This window comes from Manacus vitellinus, unplaced genomic scaffold (assembly GCF_001715985.3).
Source record: "Manacus vitellinus isolate BGI_N305 unplaced genomic scaffold, ASM171598v3 scaffold_5_pilon, whole genome shotgun sequence".
Classification (NCBI taxonomy): Eukaryota; Metazoa; Chordata; class Aves; order Passeriformes; family Pipridae; genus Manacus; species Manacus vitellinus.
The window spans coordinates 9,629,856-9,649,323 of record NW_021940682.1 but is presented as its reverse complement, the minus strand read 5'-3'; the positions used below and the strand labels follow the sequence as shown (position 1 = coordinate 9,649,323).

Below are 19,468 nucleotides of genomic sequence, written 5' to 3'. Positions count from 1 at the left end.
GACAGGCTCTCCTCTGTCATCTCACCTGTGACATACTCATTCAACTTTTTATGTTAATGTAATCTATCCAAGCATTATTTGCATTATCTAGAATTTTCTGTTCTGCTTGCAGCTAAGCTGGCAGTTCTGGCACTAGAAGAAACTGCGCTTTGTCCCTACAAAAATGAATGTGATGGTACCTGTTCTAACATCCTCTGTTCAGTGATCCTACCAACATCCCCTCTTTGCCTTTGACTTAAGAGTATCTTTCCTGAAGACAAGAACTGCAGGGAGCACGTAGTAGCATGATGCTAAGGGAGTTGAGATCTTTTCTGGGTTAGCATTACAAATTATGACTTTTCCAATATATTTTTCATTTATTTTCCAGTTTTGTTCACATACTTCTTTGTGCTTAATAAGCTTATCACTGTCCATTCTGTTTTCCACATTTACTTTCTGCTATGTGTGACTCTCCTACAAGTGTCTTCCAGAAGTATTTCTGGCAACACAGATGCTTCTGTATAACAGTTAAAAAATAAATATCCTATTTATTTCCAGTTAGACCATTTCATCTTTGGCTGCTGTGTTGTACATTTTCACTATGTATAATTTTCATGTAAGCAAGTGGTGCTATCCCTGTTTTTGTTACCCATCCTATATATTCCTTCTGTTGGTATTCACATCTTTTTGTGAAGCAAAGTAAAGTTTGCTGTTCCTTGCCTCTTTCATCATATAATGGACATTATCCCAACTTATGTTACCTGCTGCAGTGTGCATAAATCCATAAACTGTTTTACATGTTTGACATCTTGAGTCTCCTCTTTTCTATGACCGGGGATTCTCCATGCATTTGTCATGTCAGAGTCCCCTCCATCCTCTGCAAGATTCACTCTGGACTGAGTGATTTCTGTCTCTTGGCAAAGCTTTTCTTCTCTGATAATTCTTAATTGTAAATCTCCTGTTAGCGGTTTAATGCTTCATTCTTTCACTTATGGTATTTCCTTAACTTACTTTACTTCAGGTACCTTATGGTATTCAGTATTTAAATTACCCTTCCCATCTGTTCTTAGCAAGGGAAAGCAAAAAACAAAGAAGCAAAGATGTCATATAAATAGAGTCAATAATGCCTGTGCATTTGGAGAGCGGGGATAACAAGCACTGGCTTGTTACTGTGGTTCAAACCACTTTCATTTAATGTAAAATACAAGGCTGTTCTAATCTAGCCTAGCCAAATCCTGGAGTTTTACACTGCCCCAGCAACATCTTATCAGAGAAACTTAAAGCAGCATATTAAGTTAAAAGAAGGTCTAAACAGCCTGAGAAGCAGATCACAATGTGATAGGAATTCAAAGAAAATGCACTGTATGCAGTGAAAAAAATGACACGGGATTTAAAAGCAATGTCTGTGTCATAATTAGCATGCCAATTAACAACAAGAAAATAATAATAAAAAAAATTTAAAGCCATATTACTTAGCAACTTTCTGGAAGATAAATACAATGTGAAACTGTAGAAAACCAAACTGGCTGCAGAGCTTGTTGAAATACCTTTGCTGAAAATGCTGTGGAGTTTGTAGAGAACACATTTTCGGAAGAACTCTCTAATGTCTTTCCAAACCTAAGGAAGCAGTATGTATGACCAGATCTGTAACTTCAGCAACATTTTTTCTCATGGGAAGAGCAAACTGATTTCCTTTGGAATAGTCGAAAGCTGGGAGGCAATGAAAAAGCAGAATATCAGATTTTATTCTAGTTAAACTAATTACGTTAAAGAAAAGAAAAAAAACCAACAAACACAAAGAGCACTTATGCATTCACCAGTACCTGAAAACATTAAGATCTTTATTTCACAGACTGATTAAATGGCCAGTAACAATTCCTAAGCACAGGTCCTTGCCAGTATTACATGGGAATGTATCTTTTGGCAGGGACTGAACTGAATCAAGTTATAGTAACTTGGTGGGATTATACTTGTTCTAAGTGGCCATATTTTGTGCTCCAGCATCCAAGACAAATTAAGCTTCTAGCTTCAACGGTGGCAAAGATACTTTGCTGGTGAAGAGGAATGGATGTGCTTCATCATTACAGTGATGGATTTTCTCAGCCCGCCTTTGCCTGCAACTGATTCTGTTGTTTCCCCAGCTCCACCTAAGGGCAAGGATAAAACAAGTTGTCATCACAGAGCGCTGCCACTGACTTTGGAAGGAGTGAAACACAGCAATGTGCTGGGTATGTGATCTAAGATGTCAGCCAGATGTGTTCAGTGGGCCATGGTGATGCACACAATTGAGTCAAAACAAAATGAAAATAGAAGCATTTAATAGGAAACCAACTGGGAATCTCTTTCCTTCAAACTGTGGCTGTTGCTCTTTGATTACAATTGCCCAAGGCCCCACTCCATCTGGTCCATAGATTAGTATGTCACTGACTCAGTGAAAAATGAATTATTGCTGCAGATGTATTAGTAGTTTTCAGGAGCTCTTCTGAATACAAGATCATCTGGCTATGGAATATAACCAGGACGGTATATAGCAGCAGCTGGATTTTCTGGTAGGCAATATCTCAATGTGAATATAGGTAAGTAGTATGTAACATTTTCTGGATGCACTGGAATCAAGAAACAGCATAAAAGGCTTAATTTCCTACCTCCTCTCTCACCCAGCTGTACAACAGGGATAAAAGGAGAGAATATAACTTTGTTGTTGTTGTTTTGTTAAACAACGAGCATTAATCTCAGCCAAAAGCAAAATGCCTGAGTGAAGAGTCTCATGGTTTACATCCCTCCCTCAGATTCCGTCTGCAGAAGTGACAATACTTGCCTGCAGATGGAAGCCCAGGAGAGCTTAGGCACCTCCCTTCTAAGCAGACACTGCTTAGAGGGGCACACACATCCTGTGAGCAGGACTGCACTGTGCATTTGATCTCTCTCCTCCTCTCTCCCTCCCTGCATCATACTCTGCATCTATGCAGAGTTCTCTAATATGCATCACCACCATATTAACAGCATAAGCTCAGAGGTGAGTGACCTTAGCCTGGGTCAGCAAGACTTTCTTGAGGGTAGGAACCTGTACCAGCAACAAAACTGATGTCCTCAGTGTAGCTCTTGCTGAGACTTTTACTGAAAAGCAGAGTGTAGAGCAGACAGTATGAGCACAGGAGCTGCTGCAGACTTTTCTGTGCAGGGGTTTGTGCTGCTGGGTGAATGGATAAATCCCAGTCCCAGGGTACTGTCCTTGTTCCTTCATTTGGAGGAGATCCAGAGGAGATCTAAGTGGTGCTACGCTCAAAGCTTAGGGTCCAAGCCTGCTCACCCTAATGCCTCAGTGGCTCCTGCATTTGCTGAATCCAAATGGTTTGGGAGTGAGTGTAGAGCCTTCTGAAATGTGTCTCTGCTAAAGGAACAAGTTCCTGACAAGATTGCCACTGAGCAATTTAATGGGTTTCTGCTGCTGTTCAAAAGCTGTGAATATCTCTCTTCATTCCCTTGGAAAAAAGGTTAATAAACTCTGAGAATCAGGGAATATTTCTGTATAATAGCTCAGCTGTGGGAAGAGGGGGTAGGGTGTAAAGGTGGTGGGGCTTACCATACAAATACACTAGGCACACTCCTGAATTTCCTTCTAGGGAGAGTGAAGCTCAGGTCATGTTCTGCTTACAGAAGAGCGAAGGAAGAGTGAGGAGGGGAAGCAAGGGGAGAGATTATTCTTGTGCAGAGCTTCCCTGAATTACCCAACCAAAAACCCTGCCAGTATGATTCAGTTCCTTCTCCAAGCCAGTGGAGCAGGCACTGACTGCAGACGTGACTACCCCAGGGAATCACACCTCCAGGCAGAGCTGGAAATGAGGGCAAGAGAATCCATCATGAACTTTCTCTGCTCTCACAGGCAGGAACTTTCTCCGATTAGCTTCAGTGGCTGCAGTGCTCCTCTCTCTTACACAAGTCATTGGCCAGGGTGGAACAGGGGGGGCCTGGGACACTCAGTGGAAGAACAGCTTCAGGCACTGGATGCAAAACCTGGAGAACAGAAGCAGAGAAACACAGAGTGGAAAGCCCACCAGAGATTTTAGCTAGCACAAGAACCACCCCAGACAGGGAGAGAAAGAGCTCTGTCTGCAGCCAAGCCTATACCCATGGCTTGTGGGGACAGAAAAGTTGGAGGAGGATGTGCCTAAAAGTCTGGAGCTCCCATTGCATGGTCTGACCTGGAGAGACACCCAGTCAGTCCTGCTCCCATCCACCAAGGAAAAGGGTTCTCTCTCACTTTAAATCATGCTTGGTGTTCAGGTGTTGTGGAATTAAAACAAAGCAAATTATAATCTCCCTCCCTGGTCAGAGGCATGGAAAGATTTAGATTCTGTGCTTTTTCTCATCAGCTGCACAAAAGCCTGAAGGTTGTGTGAAGACACTCTTCCCTGTCACTCTGGCCTCAGTGATGTTAATCATGTGTAAAAAACAGGGGGATGTGGGTAGACTATAACCAGACAACGCTGCCTCGGTCTGGCCGGAACACGGACTTACATCGATGTGGTAAACACACAGCTCCTACAGAGCAATACACTTGCTCTCTTTGCAACACAAGCAGCTATTTGCATTTTACTTGTAAGGAAGCACCTGAAGAGATATGAACACCGTGGTGGCTGACAGCACTAGTGTTCCACACCCTCAGACCATCCATAGGTGAGTCACAAATGCCAGGATAACCAGTGGGCAGAGGAGTCTCAGTTCTCCATTCCTGTAGGGATGACAAAATTACTACAATGGACCAGGGAGGTCCCTTTTTTATGCAAACATAGGCACAGACTGTGCTACACAGAAATGGATACCAAATAATTCTCTGCCCTTATCAATTGTAGGACATTGCCAAGTAGTAGAGAAAAATCCACTGTTTTCCCCACATTCTGTGGCTAAGAAGAGAACAGAGATGATTGTGGATGTGACTTTCCGAAAGTCACAAACAAGTTTGTGCCTGAAGCTTCTTCCGCTAACAGGCTTGGAACTGATGGTAGAGACAGGAATATAAAAAAACTGCTCTTCAAAAAAGGGTCAGACATGAGTAACTGGGATGAGGCATTCACCTGTCTTCACGCACAACTCGTGTGATAATTTTAAGTGACATATCCCCAGAGTTACAGAGCAGCTTTTTGAAATATTCTTTTTTACACCATCCATCTAGCAATCATAAGAAAACAAAAAAAACACATTCCAGCCTCCTCTGAACAGTTTTCTGAAAAAGAAAGCAGGAATTTTACTTGGCCTAAAAAAGTACTACAGCACATGATCTAGAGGATGTTTGAGATCAACCCTTTATCCTCTCATTTTCCATTGCACATACTCTAATACCTACTTCCATTGATCTGACATGCAGAAAACTAGGACAGATAAAAGAGAAGTACGTGGTACATGCAGCAGCATGGCAGGTGTGATCTACCTTGAGGGTGATCAGACAGCCGGGCCAAAAAACTAGGACATACATGTTTGCCAGGAGGGATTTCAGAATGGACACTGCATTCTAAGTAAAGCCAAGTAAAAAGACAAGTGCAAAATCTGTCATTCTTGGCTGCACTGTCTCTAAGGGTATTTCTCTTCAAAAAGCCCCATCTCAAAACTCACCAACCCAAATTCTCAAGTAGCATCACACAGTCCCAATAGTGGGGATAGGATGGGACCTCTGGAGCTCACCCAGTTCAGCCACCCTGCTCAAAGCAGGGTCAAGTCCCTCTGCTAGGGATGCTGAAGACCACTAGTATTTGAGCTAAAATTTCTCACTTATACTAACCCTGATGTGTTTTCATGGTTATGAACTCAGGAAAATTTCCATTCAGCCATCTTAGAGATATTCAGGTCTTTCATACATTTAAGCATTTTTTCCTGACTGCTCCAAACGTGTATTAGCATGCTGAAGAGGCTTTATTTTAAAAATTCAAGCTTGTTTTGCAAACATCGTTAATAAACATAACTGTACTCAGAAGACTTGGTTGCAAAATAGGAAGTTACAGATGCTTGTGAATTATTTGTGGCACTACATGAGAATTATGAATTTGAAAAGCATTTATCAGCACAGTCTTTTTATAAGTGAAGGAAAGCAGGATGAGAGTACTAATATCTGTGGCCATCATTGCTGTTAGCAGTTGGCCATGCCACCTGAATCCTCAAAGAAAGCAGGACAACACAAAAAGAAAAGCAGGACATTTAATCACTCCACGCCACCTGGAACATTCAGCACTGCATCAAGTGCATGCACTCAGTACACTGAGGTGCACTGGACAGATGAACCTGGAATACTGAAGTGGGAAGCAATGGCTACTGGATGAGGTTATGCCTGAAATATTCATCAGGAGAAGATAATTCCATGTTTTCTTTGAAAAAACAATTCCCAGATCATCTGCTTTACAAAAAAAAGTGAAAAGAAAACCCAAAACATAGTAGGGAAAATAATCCATAGGGTTTAGTCTGCTTTTCTTATCACTAACTGCAGTGTGTTTTCTGGACCATCTTCTGCATCAACGTGATTTTTGAAGAACAGACTTTTGCATACCCAGAATCCCAAATTTGGCCTCAAGCAGCCACCTTATGTTACTATTCACATCCCATCCTGACATTCTTAAGCAGAAGGATTTGGGGAAGCTTTTGACCAAAAAAAAAGCCATTTTTATTGACTTTGACATGTTTGTATTGCTGCAAATAGCATTTTAGAAAAGGGAAAAAACATAATGGAAAAAAAATTTGTGTCTGGTGTTAAGTTCATTACCCTGACCCACAGGTCCCTGCCAGACTGCCAGACTTGTTCTTCTGAGTCCTCAAGCTCAGGTCCCTGTCAGAAGGAGGGCTGTGGTCTACAAAAGCAGCGTTGCTTCCTCACACCATTTAGCCAGTGGTGTGTTGTGAATGGCCAACACCTCTCTTCCTTTCTTATAGGATGGGGTCTCTTGGCACTTTTATGAAATCTCTGAGGCTGCTCACCATCTTTCAGACATCATGAGAGACCATGGCCTGACTCAGAATAATAGAATATCCTGAGTTAGAAGAGACCTACAAGAATCATTGAGTCCAGCTCCTGGCCCTGCACAGGACAGCCCCAAGAATCACACCATGTGCCTGAGAGCATTGTTGAAACACTTCCTGAAATCCATCAGGCTTGGTGCTGTGACCACTTCCCTGAGGAGCCTGTTCCAGTGCCCAACCACACTCTGGGTTAAAAACCTTTCCCTAATGTCCAGTCTAAACCTCCTTCTGACACAACTTCAGCCCATTCCCTTGGGTCCTGTCACTGGTCACTGCAGAGAATCGATCAGTGCTCTTCCCCTCGCGAGGAAGTTGCAGACTGCCATGAAGTCTCTCCTCCAGGCTGAACAGACCAAGTGACCTCAGCCACTCCTTGTATGGCTTCCCCTGTAGATCCTTCACTATCTTTGGACACTCTCTAATAGCTTAATGTCTTTCTTATATTGCAGTGACCAAAACTGCACCCAATTACAGGTGAGGCTGCCCCAGAGCAGAGCAGGACAATCCCCTCCCTCGACCAGCTGGCAATGCTTTGCTTGATGCCCCCCAGGACATGGTTGGCCCTCCTGGCTGCCAGGGCACTGCTGACTCACATTCAATTTGTCACTGACCAGGACTCCCAGGTCCCTTTCCCAGCACTGCTTTCCAGCGTCTTATTCCTCAGTCTGTACTTACATCCAGGGTTGCCCCATCCCAAGTGCAGAATCCAGCACTTGTCTTTGTTAAGCTGTTAGTGATTGCCCATCCCTCTAATTTGTCGAGGTGTCTCTGCCCTGGAAGGAGTTGACAGCTCCTCCTAATTTTGTATCATCGACAAACTTGCTTAGTATCCATCCCCTCCAGTCCTGTGTCCAAGACATTTGTGAAGATGTTGAAGAGCACAGGGCCCAAGTGGAACCCCACTAGCGACAGGTCACCACCACTAGTTTGTCCCAAAGCATTTTCCACCCTGAGGTCAGACCCACCTTTCCCTGGCAGGATGTTCATGCATCCTTCTGAGGCTGGTGTTTTCCGTGCGTGATGGGAGACATTTCTCCTGGTGCCTATGGTCATCCTGTTGGTTCAGCTTAAACAGCAAACCCCGGGTCCTTCCTGGACAACGTTTCTTCTGGCTGGAATATTCTGGAGTACTTTCAGGTTTTACTGTTATTATTATTATTATTATTTGTTTTGAGAGTTGTTGTGTTTGGGGGTGGTGGTGTTTCTGTTTGTTTGTTTTTGCTCGTTTTGCGGTTGTTGTTTTCTGTTTGTTGGTTTGGTTTTTGTTTTTGGCGGGGCGGTGGGCACCGAGTATATTTTTATTGGTGTGAAAAAAAAACAAACCCTGTTCACTTTCTCGCTCTGCCACACATCATCTCCCGCTCCCCGTGCCCGGCAGCGTCAGCGCTGGTCGCCAAGCGCCCGCGGCAGTGGGTCACCTCGGGGGCAGGAGGGCAACTCCGCAGCGAGGGCCGGGACACGGGGGTGGGGGTGTGAAAACAGTTTTCCTCGGGATTTGCGGGGTTTTTGTTGTTTGTCCCTTCCAATCGCGGCGGGCGCCGGCGCGGAACGCCGGGGCCGCGGGAGCCGTTTCCAGCCGAGGCCGGGCCGGGCGGCGGCAGCGGCGGCGTCGCGTCCCGAGGGCGGGATGGCGAAAGTGTGGCGGCCCTCAGGAACCACTGGAAGAAATCCACGGTCGGCGCCTGCCTGGCTTGGGCTGGGGAGGCACTGGCCTCATGGCACTGGAAATGCCGGCTAGGGGCCGGGCAGGAGGCGGGAGGACGGGGAGCTCCTAGAATGGGGTGTCCCTCGGAGGCCCGGCACCCTCAGGGCTGGGTCTCCATTCCCGCTCCCAGCAGCCGTGGGGAGGCTCAGTGGCTTCTGTCCTTCCCACCTTGGCCGTGTTGTGCGCCTGGCGCTGGTTCAGGCGGGAGGTTTAAACACGGGGGATGTCTGGGTGGCTTGAGCGATTTTAGGGCCTCTTGGAGAGCAGAGTTTTCTCTCTTCTGACTTAAAAAAAAATGCCCTCGTCCGTGTGCGTGCCATCAGCCTGCCTGCTTTTAGCCCGTGCTGTAAGGATGAATGGAACCAGGCTGGCAGGGTGCCACCTCCGTGTGCCGAGGACAGCCATCCCAGCGCGGTGGTCCTGTGCCCGTGGGTTTTCCCAGCTCCTTTTTGCTTTTAATGGTGCCATGCCCCACATGAGGGATGCCAGGCTGCTGTTGCAGGAGCCCCTGTTCCTTTCTGGAGGCCGGGCGTGGGCAGCAGCCCTGTGCTGTCCTTGCTGGTGTTGCTCACCCAGTTGCAAGGAGCCCGTCACTGCTGCTCACATAATTTGTACCTAATGGTGTCATTCCCACTGTTTACCTGTGGACCAGATGTCCCTTATGGTAAGCAAAATCCTCATTTGTGATGTTTAAGTAGCTGTGTTTGTATTTTAGTCCCTGTCCATTAAGATGACCATAAATGCATCTGACTAAAATGCAAGTGTAGCCAATTTATTTTAAAAAAATGTTACTTTTGGTGCTGCTGTTTGTCCTGTCCCTGTCTGGATGCCTTTTTGGTTGTTAAGTTGGGATTTTAGCAGTGTTCTTTTCTGCTTGCATTGAAATGCTGCCAAAGCCTCGAGGGAAAAGTTAGGAAAATAAATCTGTTTATGTTGTTTGTTATACCTTCCTTCTTCACATCCTTTTGCCTCGGGACTTTTGCATTAAATCAGTCTTTGGTTTGCTTTGTACATCTGCTTTAGTTGCTTGCTTCTTACCTGAAGCAACTAAGGCTCAGTTGACTTTCAGAGAAGGAGCTGGGGGTCCCGGTGGACAACAAGCTGTCCATGAGCCAGCAGTGTGTCCTTGTGGCCAGGAAGGCCAGTGGTATCCTGGGATGCCTTAGGATGAGCATTGCCAGGAGGTCGAGGGAGGTGATCCTGTCCCTCTACTCAGCACCCTGGGGAGGCACATGTGGAGTGCTGTGGCCAGCTCTGGGCTCCTCAGTACAAGAGAGACGTGGAGATCCTGGAATGGGTTCAGTGGAGGGCAAGGAGGATGATGAGGGGAGTGGAGCATCTCTCTTAAGAGGAAAGGCTGAGAGAGCTGGGCCAGTTCAGTCTTGAGAAGAGACAACTGAGGTGGAACCTCGTCAATGTCTGTAAGTATCTGAAGGGAGGGTGTCAAGAGGATATACCAGGCTCTTCTCAGTGGTGCCAAGCAATGGGACAAGAGGCAATGGGCAGAAACTGATGCACAAGAAGTTCCACCTGAACATGCACACCTTCACTGTGCAGGTGGCTGTGCACTGGAACAGGTTGCCCAGTCTCCCCTTTGTGTCTCTTGTTTCCAGGAGCTCGTGTGCCTGTTCGTGTGCTGTTGGTTTCAGCTGTATTGATTTCCTGTGTGGTAACTGTGAAATCACATTCTGATCACAGAGAATGTGAATAAAGAGGAAAATATGAAAGGCAAACAAACAAAAAAAGGGAACCTTTGGTATCTAAATTTCAGTGCTTGGAGGTTATTTGCCCTAAGTGTAGGCATGGTGCTTTAACCCAGATGATATATTGGGGGGGGGAAATATGTTCACATATCCCATTCTTCAGTCTCCCCTTTTATCCATAAAGGAAAGTAAAAAAAAATTTCCTTGCCAGACACTGGAAGTGCAAGGTAGGAAGTACTGTGATGACAAGCAGCTGTGTGAGACTTTGATGCAGGCTGAAGCACAGCTGTGAAGTACAACTTTCAGAGATTTAAACACTGTTTGGAAACAGTGACAACCGTTTAGCCATTTCTGTGCTAGTCTCTGTGGAAGATTGTTTTAGCCAGGGGACAGAAAAATGAGGAGTGACAGAAGAACCTGATGGCAAGAGTGTAAGAAAGTATTCAAAGGTGGTCTCAGCAGCCCTTTCATAGTACTCTGTGCACAGTGAGTGCCGTACCTTGGTGCTGCTGGACAGGATCCCTTTCTGCAGCTTGTTTTGCTTTCGAATGTGATGGCTTTTGGTGCCTTTTTGTACATTCCCTCTTCCCAGTGTCTTTGTCTGTGTACCAGTTACGCTGGGGAGCAGGAGAGCTGCCTTTTGCCCCACACACAGACTGCCACAGGCAGCACTGGGAGAGGTTAGTGAAGGATCCGTGTATGGGCTGTGTTGGCCCCGAGGCTTGCTGTTACCAACATCAGGGGCTAAATTGCTATGCATGAGACATACCTGACTAGACTTAGATTTGCCCTTTTAGAACAGATTAAAGGTTTAGTGAAGTCTCGTGCTTCGGTTTCTGGCATCACGAGTTTCTGATGATGGGGTGTTTTGCTTTAGCACAGGATCAGTTCAGATTAGCCTCTGACTTCTTGGAAGGAGCTCTCTGAGATGTTGCTCATTTGTTTGCAGCTGAAGATAATTTTTGTTTCCCATCCTGCATCCCTCTTTCCGTCCTTGTGGATTTTCTAAAATATCTCTCTTGCAAGGAGCAGATAATTTTCTTTTTTGACTTCTCAAGGTTCATTCCTCTTTTAGATGCAGTGGTTATGATGCCTGCATTAAGTGGAGCTATTGTAAATAACAATCTATCCTGCAAATAAATGGCAACTCTTCTGTAGTCAGTCTCTACATGCTCACAGGGACAGAAGAGCTCTGGAGTATTTCCTTAAGATTTTGGAGGGTGCTACATGGACAAATCTGGACAAAAGGAATGTTACCTTTTCCAGACTTGTTCCCAGTGCCACTTCCCTGCCTGGAAGTGGACCTGGGTGTCCCCCTCCTGCACCCTGAAGACTGTGCTGTGGGTCTGATGTGGATGCTGTTGTGCTCCCTAGGGCGTAAAGGAAAGAGGGGCACTGGAGTGTGATGGATCATCGCTGAGTTAGTCTAAAGGCTGTGGATGACAATAACTGTAAAGGTCGAGGAGCTGCTTAGTCTGGCCTTGTGTGGTACTTTGTTCATGCAGGGTTTAGTTTCTGGATCAGAGTATTGGCCTTCCGACTTTGGGGCCTTTGTTCAAATACTGACTGATTTAAAAGTAATGAATTTTTGGGTGAATAGGAAGAGCAAAGAGGAAACCTTGTGCTGATTCCTCCTCCCCTGTTTGTAATTCAGCCCTTCTGAGTGTGTGATATAACAGAAGGTACCTCTTCAGCAGAGGCATCGATCAGGAGGTGGCAAAGGTTTTTCATGTGTAAAATGATAGGTATTATGTCTGGTTGAACTGATGTTAACTAAAACCCTGTTGCCATTTTTACAAAACCTCAGTGAGTCTTAAAACTCCTTTTGTTCTCATAAAAGGACATTTTTTAAAAATCCATTGTCTTGCATTTAGGATAGTAAATACTCTTATAGTATTGGAGAATTAAGAAGATAACTCAGTGTTGCTACACGTGAGGTTGTCTTTAATTTCTCTGGATTGCATAAATTTACATATTACGCTCATTTTAATCTATAGCATATCATGCTGCAGGTACAAGGGACACTGAATTTAGTATCCTAGATCAAAGCTTAGAGGGTATTCAGATTGTCAGGTGTGTGCTCATACACAGTAACATGCTTCCCTTTAATGTATACACATGAGATTGTTTTAAAATGTCCACCAAGTTTGGAAGCCTCTCTCACCTTTATGTCCTGGGTCACCTTTCCTGAGTTGAGCTGCTGCTGTTCTTTGTACGTCCAGGTGGTGCAGTGAGTCACCAGCTATGCCAAATCAGCAGAAATTTAATCTCTGGCATGATGGGCATCAGTTTAACTGATTGTCAGATTTGACCAGACTGTTACAGTGATGTCCCCGCATGAGTGATCATCACTTGGTCAGGATGGGGACCCTCGATGTTGTACTGAGGCAGTGGACTCATCAGACTCTTGGTTTTACTCTGTATATGTTAAAGTATTGACTTTCTCCTTAGAAAATGCTGGCAAAGTACCTCAGCCTTTGACTGCCTGCCAGTAATCTTCAGTGTTATTGTTATCTACAATTTGAATGTTAGTCTCTGCGTGTTTGCCAACTGATAACTCACTTTGTCACCTTTCTGCATATACTTCCTGAGTGGCTGACTTTATTTCATCAGAACTTAGTCAAAAAAACAGAGTATAAGTTCTGAGTCTTGGGTAAAGCTGATGAAAACTGAGATTGTCTTTCATGCCCTTCCAAAGCCAAGATGGAAGTAAATGCTAATATCCAGCAGAGAGGATGCTGTGCTCTTGCCGTATTAGAAGCAGCCAAAAAAGCTCTCTTCTAAGATAAAATCTCTTTTAGGAGTTCTGTTATAACTCCTGAGGAGTAATCCTATATGCACAGCTTTGGTCAAATTTCTCCTCACAAAACTCTTATGTTTTAATGCAGACACTGAACTGGAGAGTTTTTAGGCTTCTTCTTTCTGGGTATACTTAATAGTCTTAGATTTAATACTGATAACCCTTTTGGAAATGGGATCTCACACCTGAGCTTTCTTATTCATTTGTAGTGTGGTCACTTCTGAGGGAGTTGCTTTGGTTGGCTCTCAGACAAAGGCTTACCCTGGCTGCAGCTGTGGGCCTCAAACAGCCTTGGTTTGACTTTGTTGTTCTGCTTATTGCCTGCATTGCTGCCCTGGCTGACCCTTCATCATGGGAACTGTCCTTTCGGTCCTGGCCTCTGCTGGAGGAGCATCCATATTACATTGTGTGGATCTGTGTGCTTACAAGTAAGAGTGCTAATTCCCTACTCTAGCTGAAAACACTCGGGACAGGAGCAGTGGCCACCAGTCCTGCACTGGGGATGTTGCCAACGAGTCAGAACAGCCCAAGGTTCAAGGGGGTCGTACGGTTGTTGTGCTCTCCCAGCGTTGGCGTGTGGGGAGCTCTGGACAGCTGCTCCTGTGTTCCCTCTGCCTTGGTTCCTTGCTTTGGTGTAAGCCCTCTCTGTGCTCCAAAGAGCCTGCGCTGCAGTGGCTGCTGGCCTTGAGGGTTGACTGGGAATGTTCTGTTCGTGGGTTCAGCTTAGGACATCCTCTCTCTTCCATACCCCACTGCCTCTGTTTGTTCCTCTCCGTCTCCCAATTTTTTACTGCTTAAGCAAGTTGGCCCAGCTGTAAGCTGTGTGGTGCTTAATTCTCACAGCAGGAAGACAGCTCTGAGTTGGCCAGCAGATGCAACACTGCTTGTCTCTTTCGCTTTAAGCTCGAATTGAGTAGATAAGCCCTTAGGGGAAATGTAAAGTAAAAATTGATTTTCGGTTTGCTGTGGATATGGTGCAAGTCAGAAGAAATCTCTGCATGTTCTTTAAGGCAGTGCAGCAATTTCCCTCAGCCTCCACCTGCTCGTGCTCCAGGGTTGTTGAAAAGGCTTTGTTACTGCCTAATAGTGGATGATGAAGTACAAAAAAATCAACAAAATCTTGTATGTGTTGTTAAAGTCTCTTTTTCTCTAGGAGCTGGTGTGCAGACATATTTTGAGAATTAATACATACTGAGACACAAGACTTTAAGAAATTACCTTTCTGCTGTTTTTAACATTTTTCTAGCAATATTTATTAATTGGTATGACTTACAGAGGGCTTCCAGACCACTTTTGGTACTGTGTGTGAGCAACATGAGGTGAGTAGAGGAAAGAGCTGTGATGGAGGAGAACTGCTGTTCTTAGAGATGCACTCCTGTGAGGGCACTTGTGCTTTTTAAACTTGAGTTTGAAGTCAATTAAGTGTTGACATCACATTTTAAGGAAATAAAATATTTCCTGTTACCTGGCATCCTTAAGCCAAACTTGGGGCATCCTTAAGACTCAGATGACTCTGAAATACATGTCCCAGTTGGATCAGTGGGAATCCTATGACTATGGCTGGTATGGGATTCTGGGTGCTGCACTGCTGGAGAGGTGAGACAAATCACATATAATTGCTGAATGGTGAACGGTTCTTCTGGTCTCTAAATTTTTCTTTGGACACAAAAATATTAAGTGTCAGAATAGACTTTTTCTGTTTCTGGAAGTGCTTCACTGCAGGAGAAAATGAACATAAATGTTGACATCTAAATTGTCAAGCTTAATTTTTATGGTTGAGACTCCATTGAGCTGAATTGGGCTTGCATTCTTGACAGTTGTTTTGAGGGTCTTTGCAGGTTGGGAAACAGAGCAAAATATCTTTTGCTTACATTTGGAAAGTATTGCTGGGCTCCATTTTAGAGGCAACTAACACTGCAGCATAAGGTTGTGGGCACCAGGAGAACATGCAGGCTGATGGTCTGACACAGCTTGACTTCTGGACAAAACAGCATCACTGTGAAGTAAACAGATAACGTAGGTTTGACCAGGATTTGTGAATAAGGTCAGGGCAGCGGTTCTCAAAGACATCAACTGTGCTGCCATCATTTGATAGCACGGTTTGCTTGATATCCCATAATATTTCAGCTTTATGTATAGAAATTGCAGTTGCTTTGTGCTTACTCTGGTCACACACAGTCACACAGGGGGGTAAAAAGTCCCTGTGTGAGGGCTCATGCTCTCAGCGGTGCAGTGTGGGCTTAGCCTGTCATGCTGTCTTGACTGAGCTGGAATTAGCTGTGACAACATTGCTTAGCTTGGAACACAAACCTTTTCAGAGGCAGGTACTGTAACTGGAGTGCTTTCATCATATTACTGCAATCAAACCCAAGTCTGTCGCTTCCCTAAGTAATATTGCCGGTGCTTAATACAAATTATTTACTCCTTTAGTTTTAAGGAGCAGATATGACAGCATGCCTCTGAGGAAATTTTTTCTTAGACATTTCAGTTTCTTGTTATCCCGATGAGGTATTACATATTTTCTTTTTCCATGCTTGACTCTTCCTTTGTCCTTTCGTTATTACCAGGAATAATAATGTGGCTCTTTTACTGTAGAGTTATTTTCTCGGAACCCAGTTTGATATCTCACCTGAAGTCACCCTACTTCTCATTTTATGGCATTGCAGCATCTCTTGTTAAGCCAAAAAGAGCAGCTTATATAGCTCCAGTGAGAGATAAATACTGTAAACTCATGGAATTGAATAGATGGCACTCGTGTTTGGGCCTTGCCCTCTCTTCTGCCATTTCCATTGCAGGGTTTGGCCTGACGAGCCACTCTTCGGAGCACAAGTGTGCTGATTTCTTAGTCGCTTGTTTTTTTCTGGTTGGCCTTTAATCCTTTCAGTGTAGTGTTCATTTTGGTATGCTGACTGTAATTGGGTTTTTTTGATATTTTGAGACAGTAATATACAGTCTTGCCGGGTATTGGCAAGGACAAGCTGAAAGGAATGTTTTGGTTTTAGCAAGGAGGGGCAGCGCCTGGTATCTAAAGGACAGGTGAGACTCTGGACACTGCAGAACATTACTCCCCATTTTGTCTGCAAGGGGAAATAGGGCATTTTTTGGCCTGGGAAAGAGCAGACTTCTGTTCCTCACTCAGCAGCTCTGTCTCCTGTGTGCTTGCCAACTATACCCTGCTTGTCACCTTGCTAATGCTGTCACCAATGACAAGCACAAGGATTAGTCAGGAATTTATGTCTGAAACAAATGTCCGTGCCATATCTGATATTTTCTCCTTTGTTTTTAAACTTCACTTATGTGAGTTGAGTGTTTTTCACCTCTGTTAGTTACTGCTTTAGGCCATGCTCAGACCTAGGTGGGTGGTAGGTGCTGCATGAACACGTGTTCAGCTCACAAACTGATGGAGAGGGGAGTTTACAATTATAACGCATAAAGATTGAAGTCCGTGGAGGTTACACTTAAATCTACTCTAAATCCCTTCTATACTGCCAGGATGGTAAGTACCTTCAGTGTAAATAACAGGCAGCATGAACACTGGAAAAACCCTCGCCTTAGCTCTGGAGTACAGTTATGCAGCAATTTAAAAATAAATTACAGTTATACAGTGTGTCAGAGCTTATGTAATCTCAGCACACTTGGCATCCTGGTCTTTGTTTCCTGCTTTTCTTTATTTTACAAAGAATGTTCATGTGCACAGGCAGAAAAAGATTATGTTTGTGTGCTTAAATGGGTGCACTTCAACCTTAAATTTTTTTTTTTTGTTTCAGTGTTGTCAAGCTGTGTGTAAAGGGGGTATGTACCTACATTTTAAAAATGAGCAAATCGTTTTAAACTTACGCAACATAATGCCTGCTCTCTCTTCTGTCTCACCTGATAGCGATAACCTGCTACGAAGAGCTGCATGCCAAGAAGCCCAGGTAATACCGTTTAAAGTCATAAAATTAGATTAAAATCTCCCTCTTATCTTGGTTGTGCAGGGCTCCTGAGATTTTCCCAGCGGGCCCTTTCTGCGTGACAAGCCTTGTAATGGTGCCATCTGTGTTCCTTTGCTGAAGTGCCAAAGGGTGTCGAGGCCCCGCCTGCAGCCGGGGCACTGCACCTTCCGTGCCCTCGCTGCTGCTGCGGGGCACGGCACAGCCTTATCGCCGGGGTGATCTTAGTTACTGCTGTGGCTGCCGGACCCACAGTACTGCAGCTGTAATTGCTCTGTGCCTGTGAAGTTCTGGTAGGAATAGGATTTGTCGATGAGACTGAAATCGCAGACCCACCGCCAGGGGTGCGGTCCGGGCAGGAGCATCTGCTTCGTGTCAGTGCTCAGCTGGACAGACCCTGGCTCTTGTCTGTTCAGTCCTGGGGGACTGTGGTGAGGGACTGACCCAGCTCTTTTGAGACCCATGTACTGGGAACTTAATGGAGTCAACCTGTTTGCTGATCACTGATAAGAAAACAAGTGTTGAGGGGGAGATAGTTCTCTCTGAGGGTACTGGCTGTTGCATTTCCTAGTTTGTGGCCTGTCTGGGCAAACAGCAATCAAAAAATTCTCATACTGTAGTATTCCTATAAAGAAATGTTGTCCTTAGTAAACAGTCTTTCAGAGGTGTAAGTGCTGCTGCCCATGAATGACATCACTTCTGTAGGATTTTAAGTCTTTCCACCTCCCACAAGTAAAGTTTACTTTAAACCTGCTTCTCCATGACAGATCTTTGTGATTTTGAAGGGTGTAACACTGTTTCCATCATTGCTACATACTGGGGCCTTAGAAGAATAGGGAAAATTATTTTTCTCAGTAGAGAGCTTTTCTTCAGATTACCCTGCTTCTGTGGTGCACCTGAATAATTGCAATTTTTAGCCTGCCTGCTGTTGAGAGGAGGATTTTCACAGCAACTCATCTTGTGCAGTGGATCTTCATGCCAGAATAGATGTAAGGGAGCTCAAGTCTCAGGAAAGAACAAGAAAAATCTTTCCCTGAAAATAGTGCTTTCATAAACCATACTTACAACCTCAGAGTCAAATGCGTTTACAACTCAGAGTATCAGTAGTTCTTGATTTTTATGTTTTCAATATTCATTTTTACTGCATAGTAACGAAGTGATAGAAGTTTTTTATATCACCAAAAATAGCTGTTAATACATCATTATTTGAAGCATGCTGGCCAAATTAAAACAATTTTTTAAAAGGCACTGATGAAATGGTGTGTGCTGTCCAAAAGGTGTAACTGCTAAGGAAAGACTGGTACAAGAAGATAGTTAAGTTGTGTGGAAATTCTGAATTTCCTGTTTCTTAATTCCAGTAATTAAGCGACAGGTTCTGTTCCATTATGGCTTATTCTTATAAATGAAAATACAAAAGCACTGTCAATAGAGCTTCCTACAATTTCAAAGGTTAAAGCCTGGGAAAATATCCTGCAGAAGACTCCTGCATTCGAATGGAACGAACCAGAAAGCCTCGTAATCAATTCTTGCTGTAATTTCCATTCTTACTGATGTGTCAGTGCCAAATAGTTCTTGAAAACACACAGCAGTACAGCAGTAAGGCATTAAGTGTCTGATATGTTCTTCAGAGTAACAACAATCTGAAATTGTTTGAAAAACGCTACTTGCATTTATAGTGCTGTATAAATATTGGGAAAAAAATAGCGGCGGACTCACCCAAGAAAAGGTTTAGTCTGAATGAAGTGGTGTGTAGGGGTTCCTACTATTTTGGAGTTTTTGAGATTTTAAGCCTGTTACAATATCAAATTGATGAGGCAGCTGCCGTTCTGCCAAAGTATCCACTACAGCAGCACTTCATGCAGAAGTTCCACCATGTGTGTCTGAATTTAAATATAATTTTAAGATGACAGCCTTGGTGTGGCAAATGATTATAGAAAGATTCTATAATAAAGAACTCATTTATCATATTTTAACGTTTTACACCTCCTTCTCTAGAATAAAACAGTATCAGTTGACTTGGACTTTGCAAATCAGTCCTGCTGATTAACCTTGTTGCTGAACTCGGGGTATGTGTTAAAGGTGCCATCTATCTGGCAAACAATTCACTCAAGGATAGTTTTCTGTAAAAGAATCTAGTTTCTTTGTTAGTATTCATAAAGCACTATAAAGGCCTTGTATAAAGGGTTTTTTATAGTTGCAGAATAGTGATTGTCATCTTAGAAATGCAGAAATACAATACCTGGAAATGTGCATTTGACAAGAAAATGAAAAAGGCATTGGCTTACCTAAATTATACCTTCACATATATATTTAATAACCATTTTTATTGTCTGACTTTAAATTGTCT

The 19,468-nt window shown here is 44.0% G+C and overlaps 1 protein-coding gene across 1 annotated transcript in view; it reads left to right on the top strand.

The window, feature by feature from the left end:
- Positions 1-19,468, top strand: part of LOC103757267 (transmembrane protein 178B) — a 282,690-nt gene that overhangs the window by 237,295 nt on the left and 25,927 nt on the right. Inside the window, exon 5 of the mRNA XM_029963547.1 lies at positions 17,067-17,106. Coding sequence (XP_029819407.1) covers positions 17,067-17,106 — 40 coding nt within the window. The remainder of the gene's footprint in view (positions 1-17,066; positions 17,107-19,468) is intronic.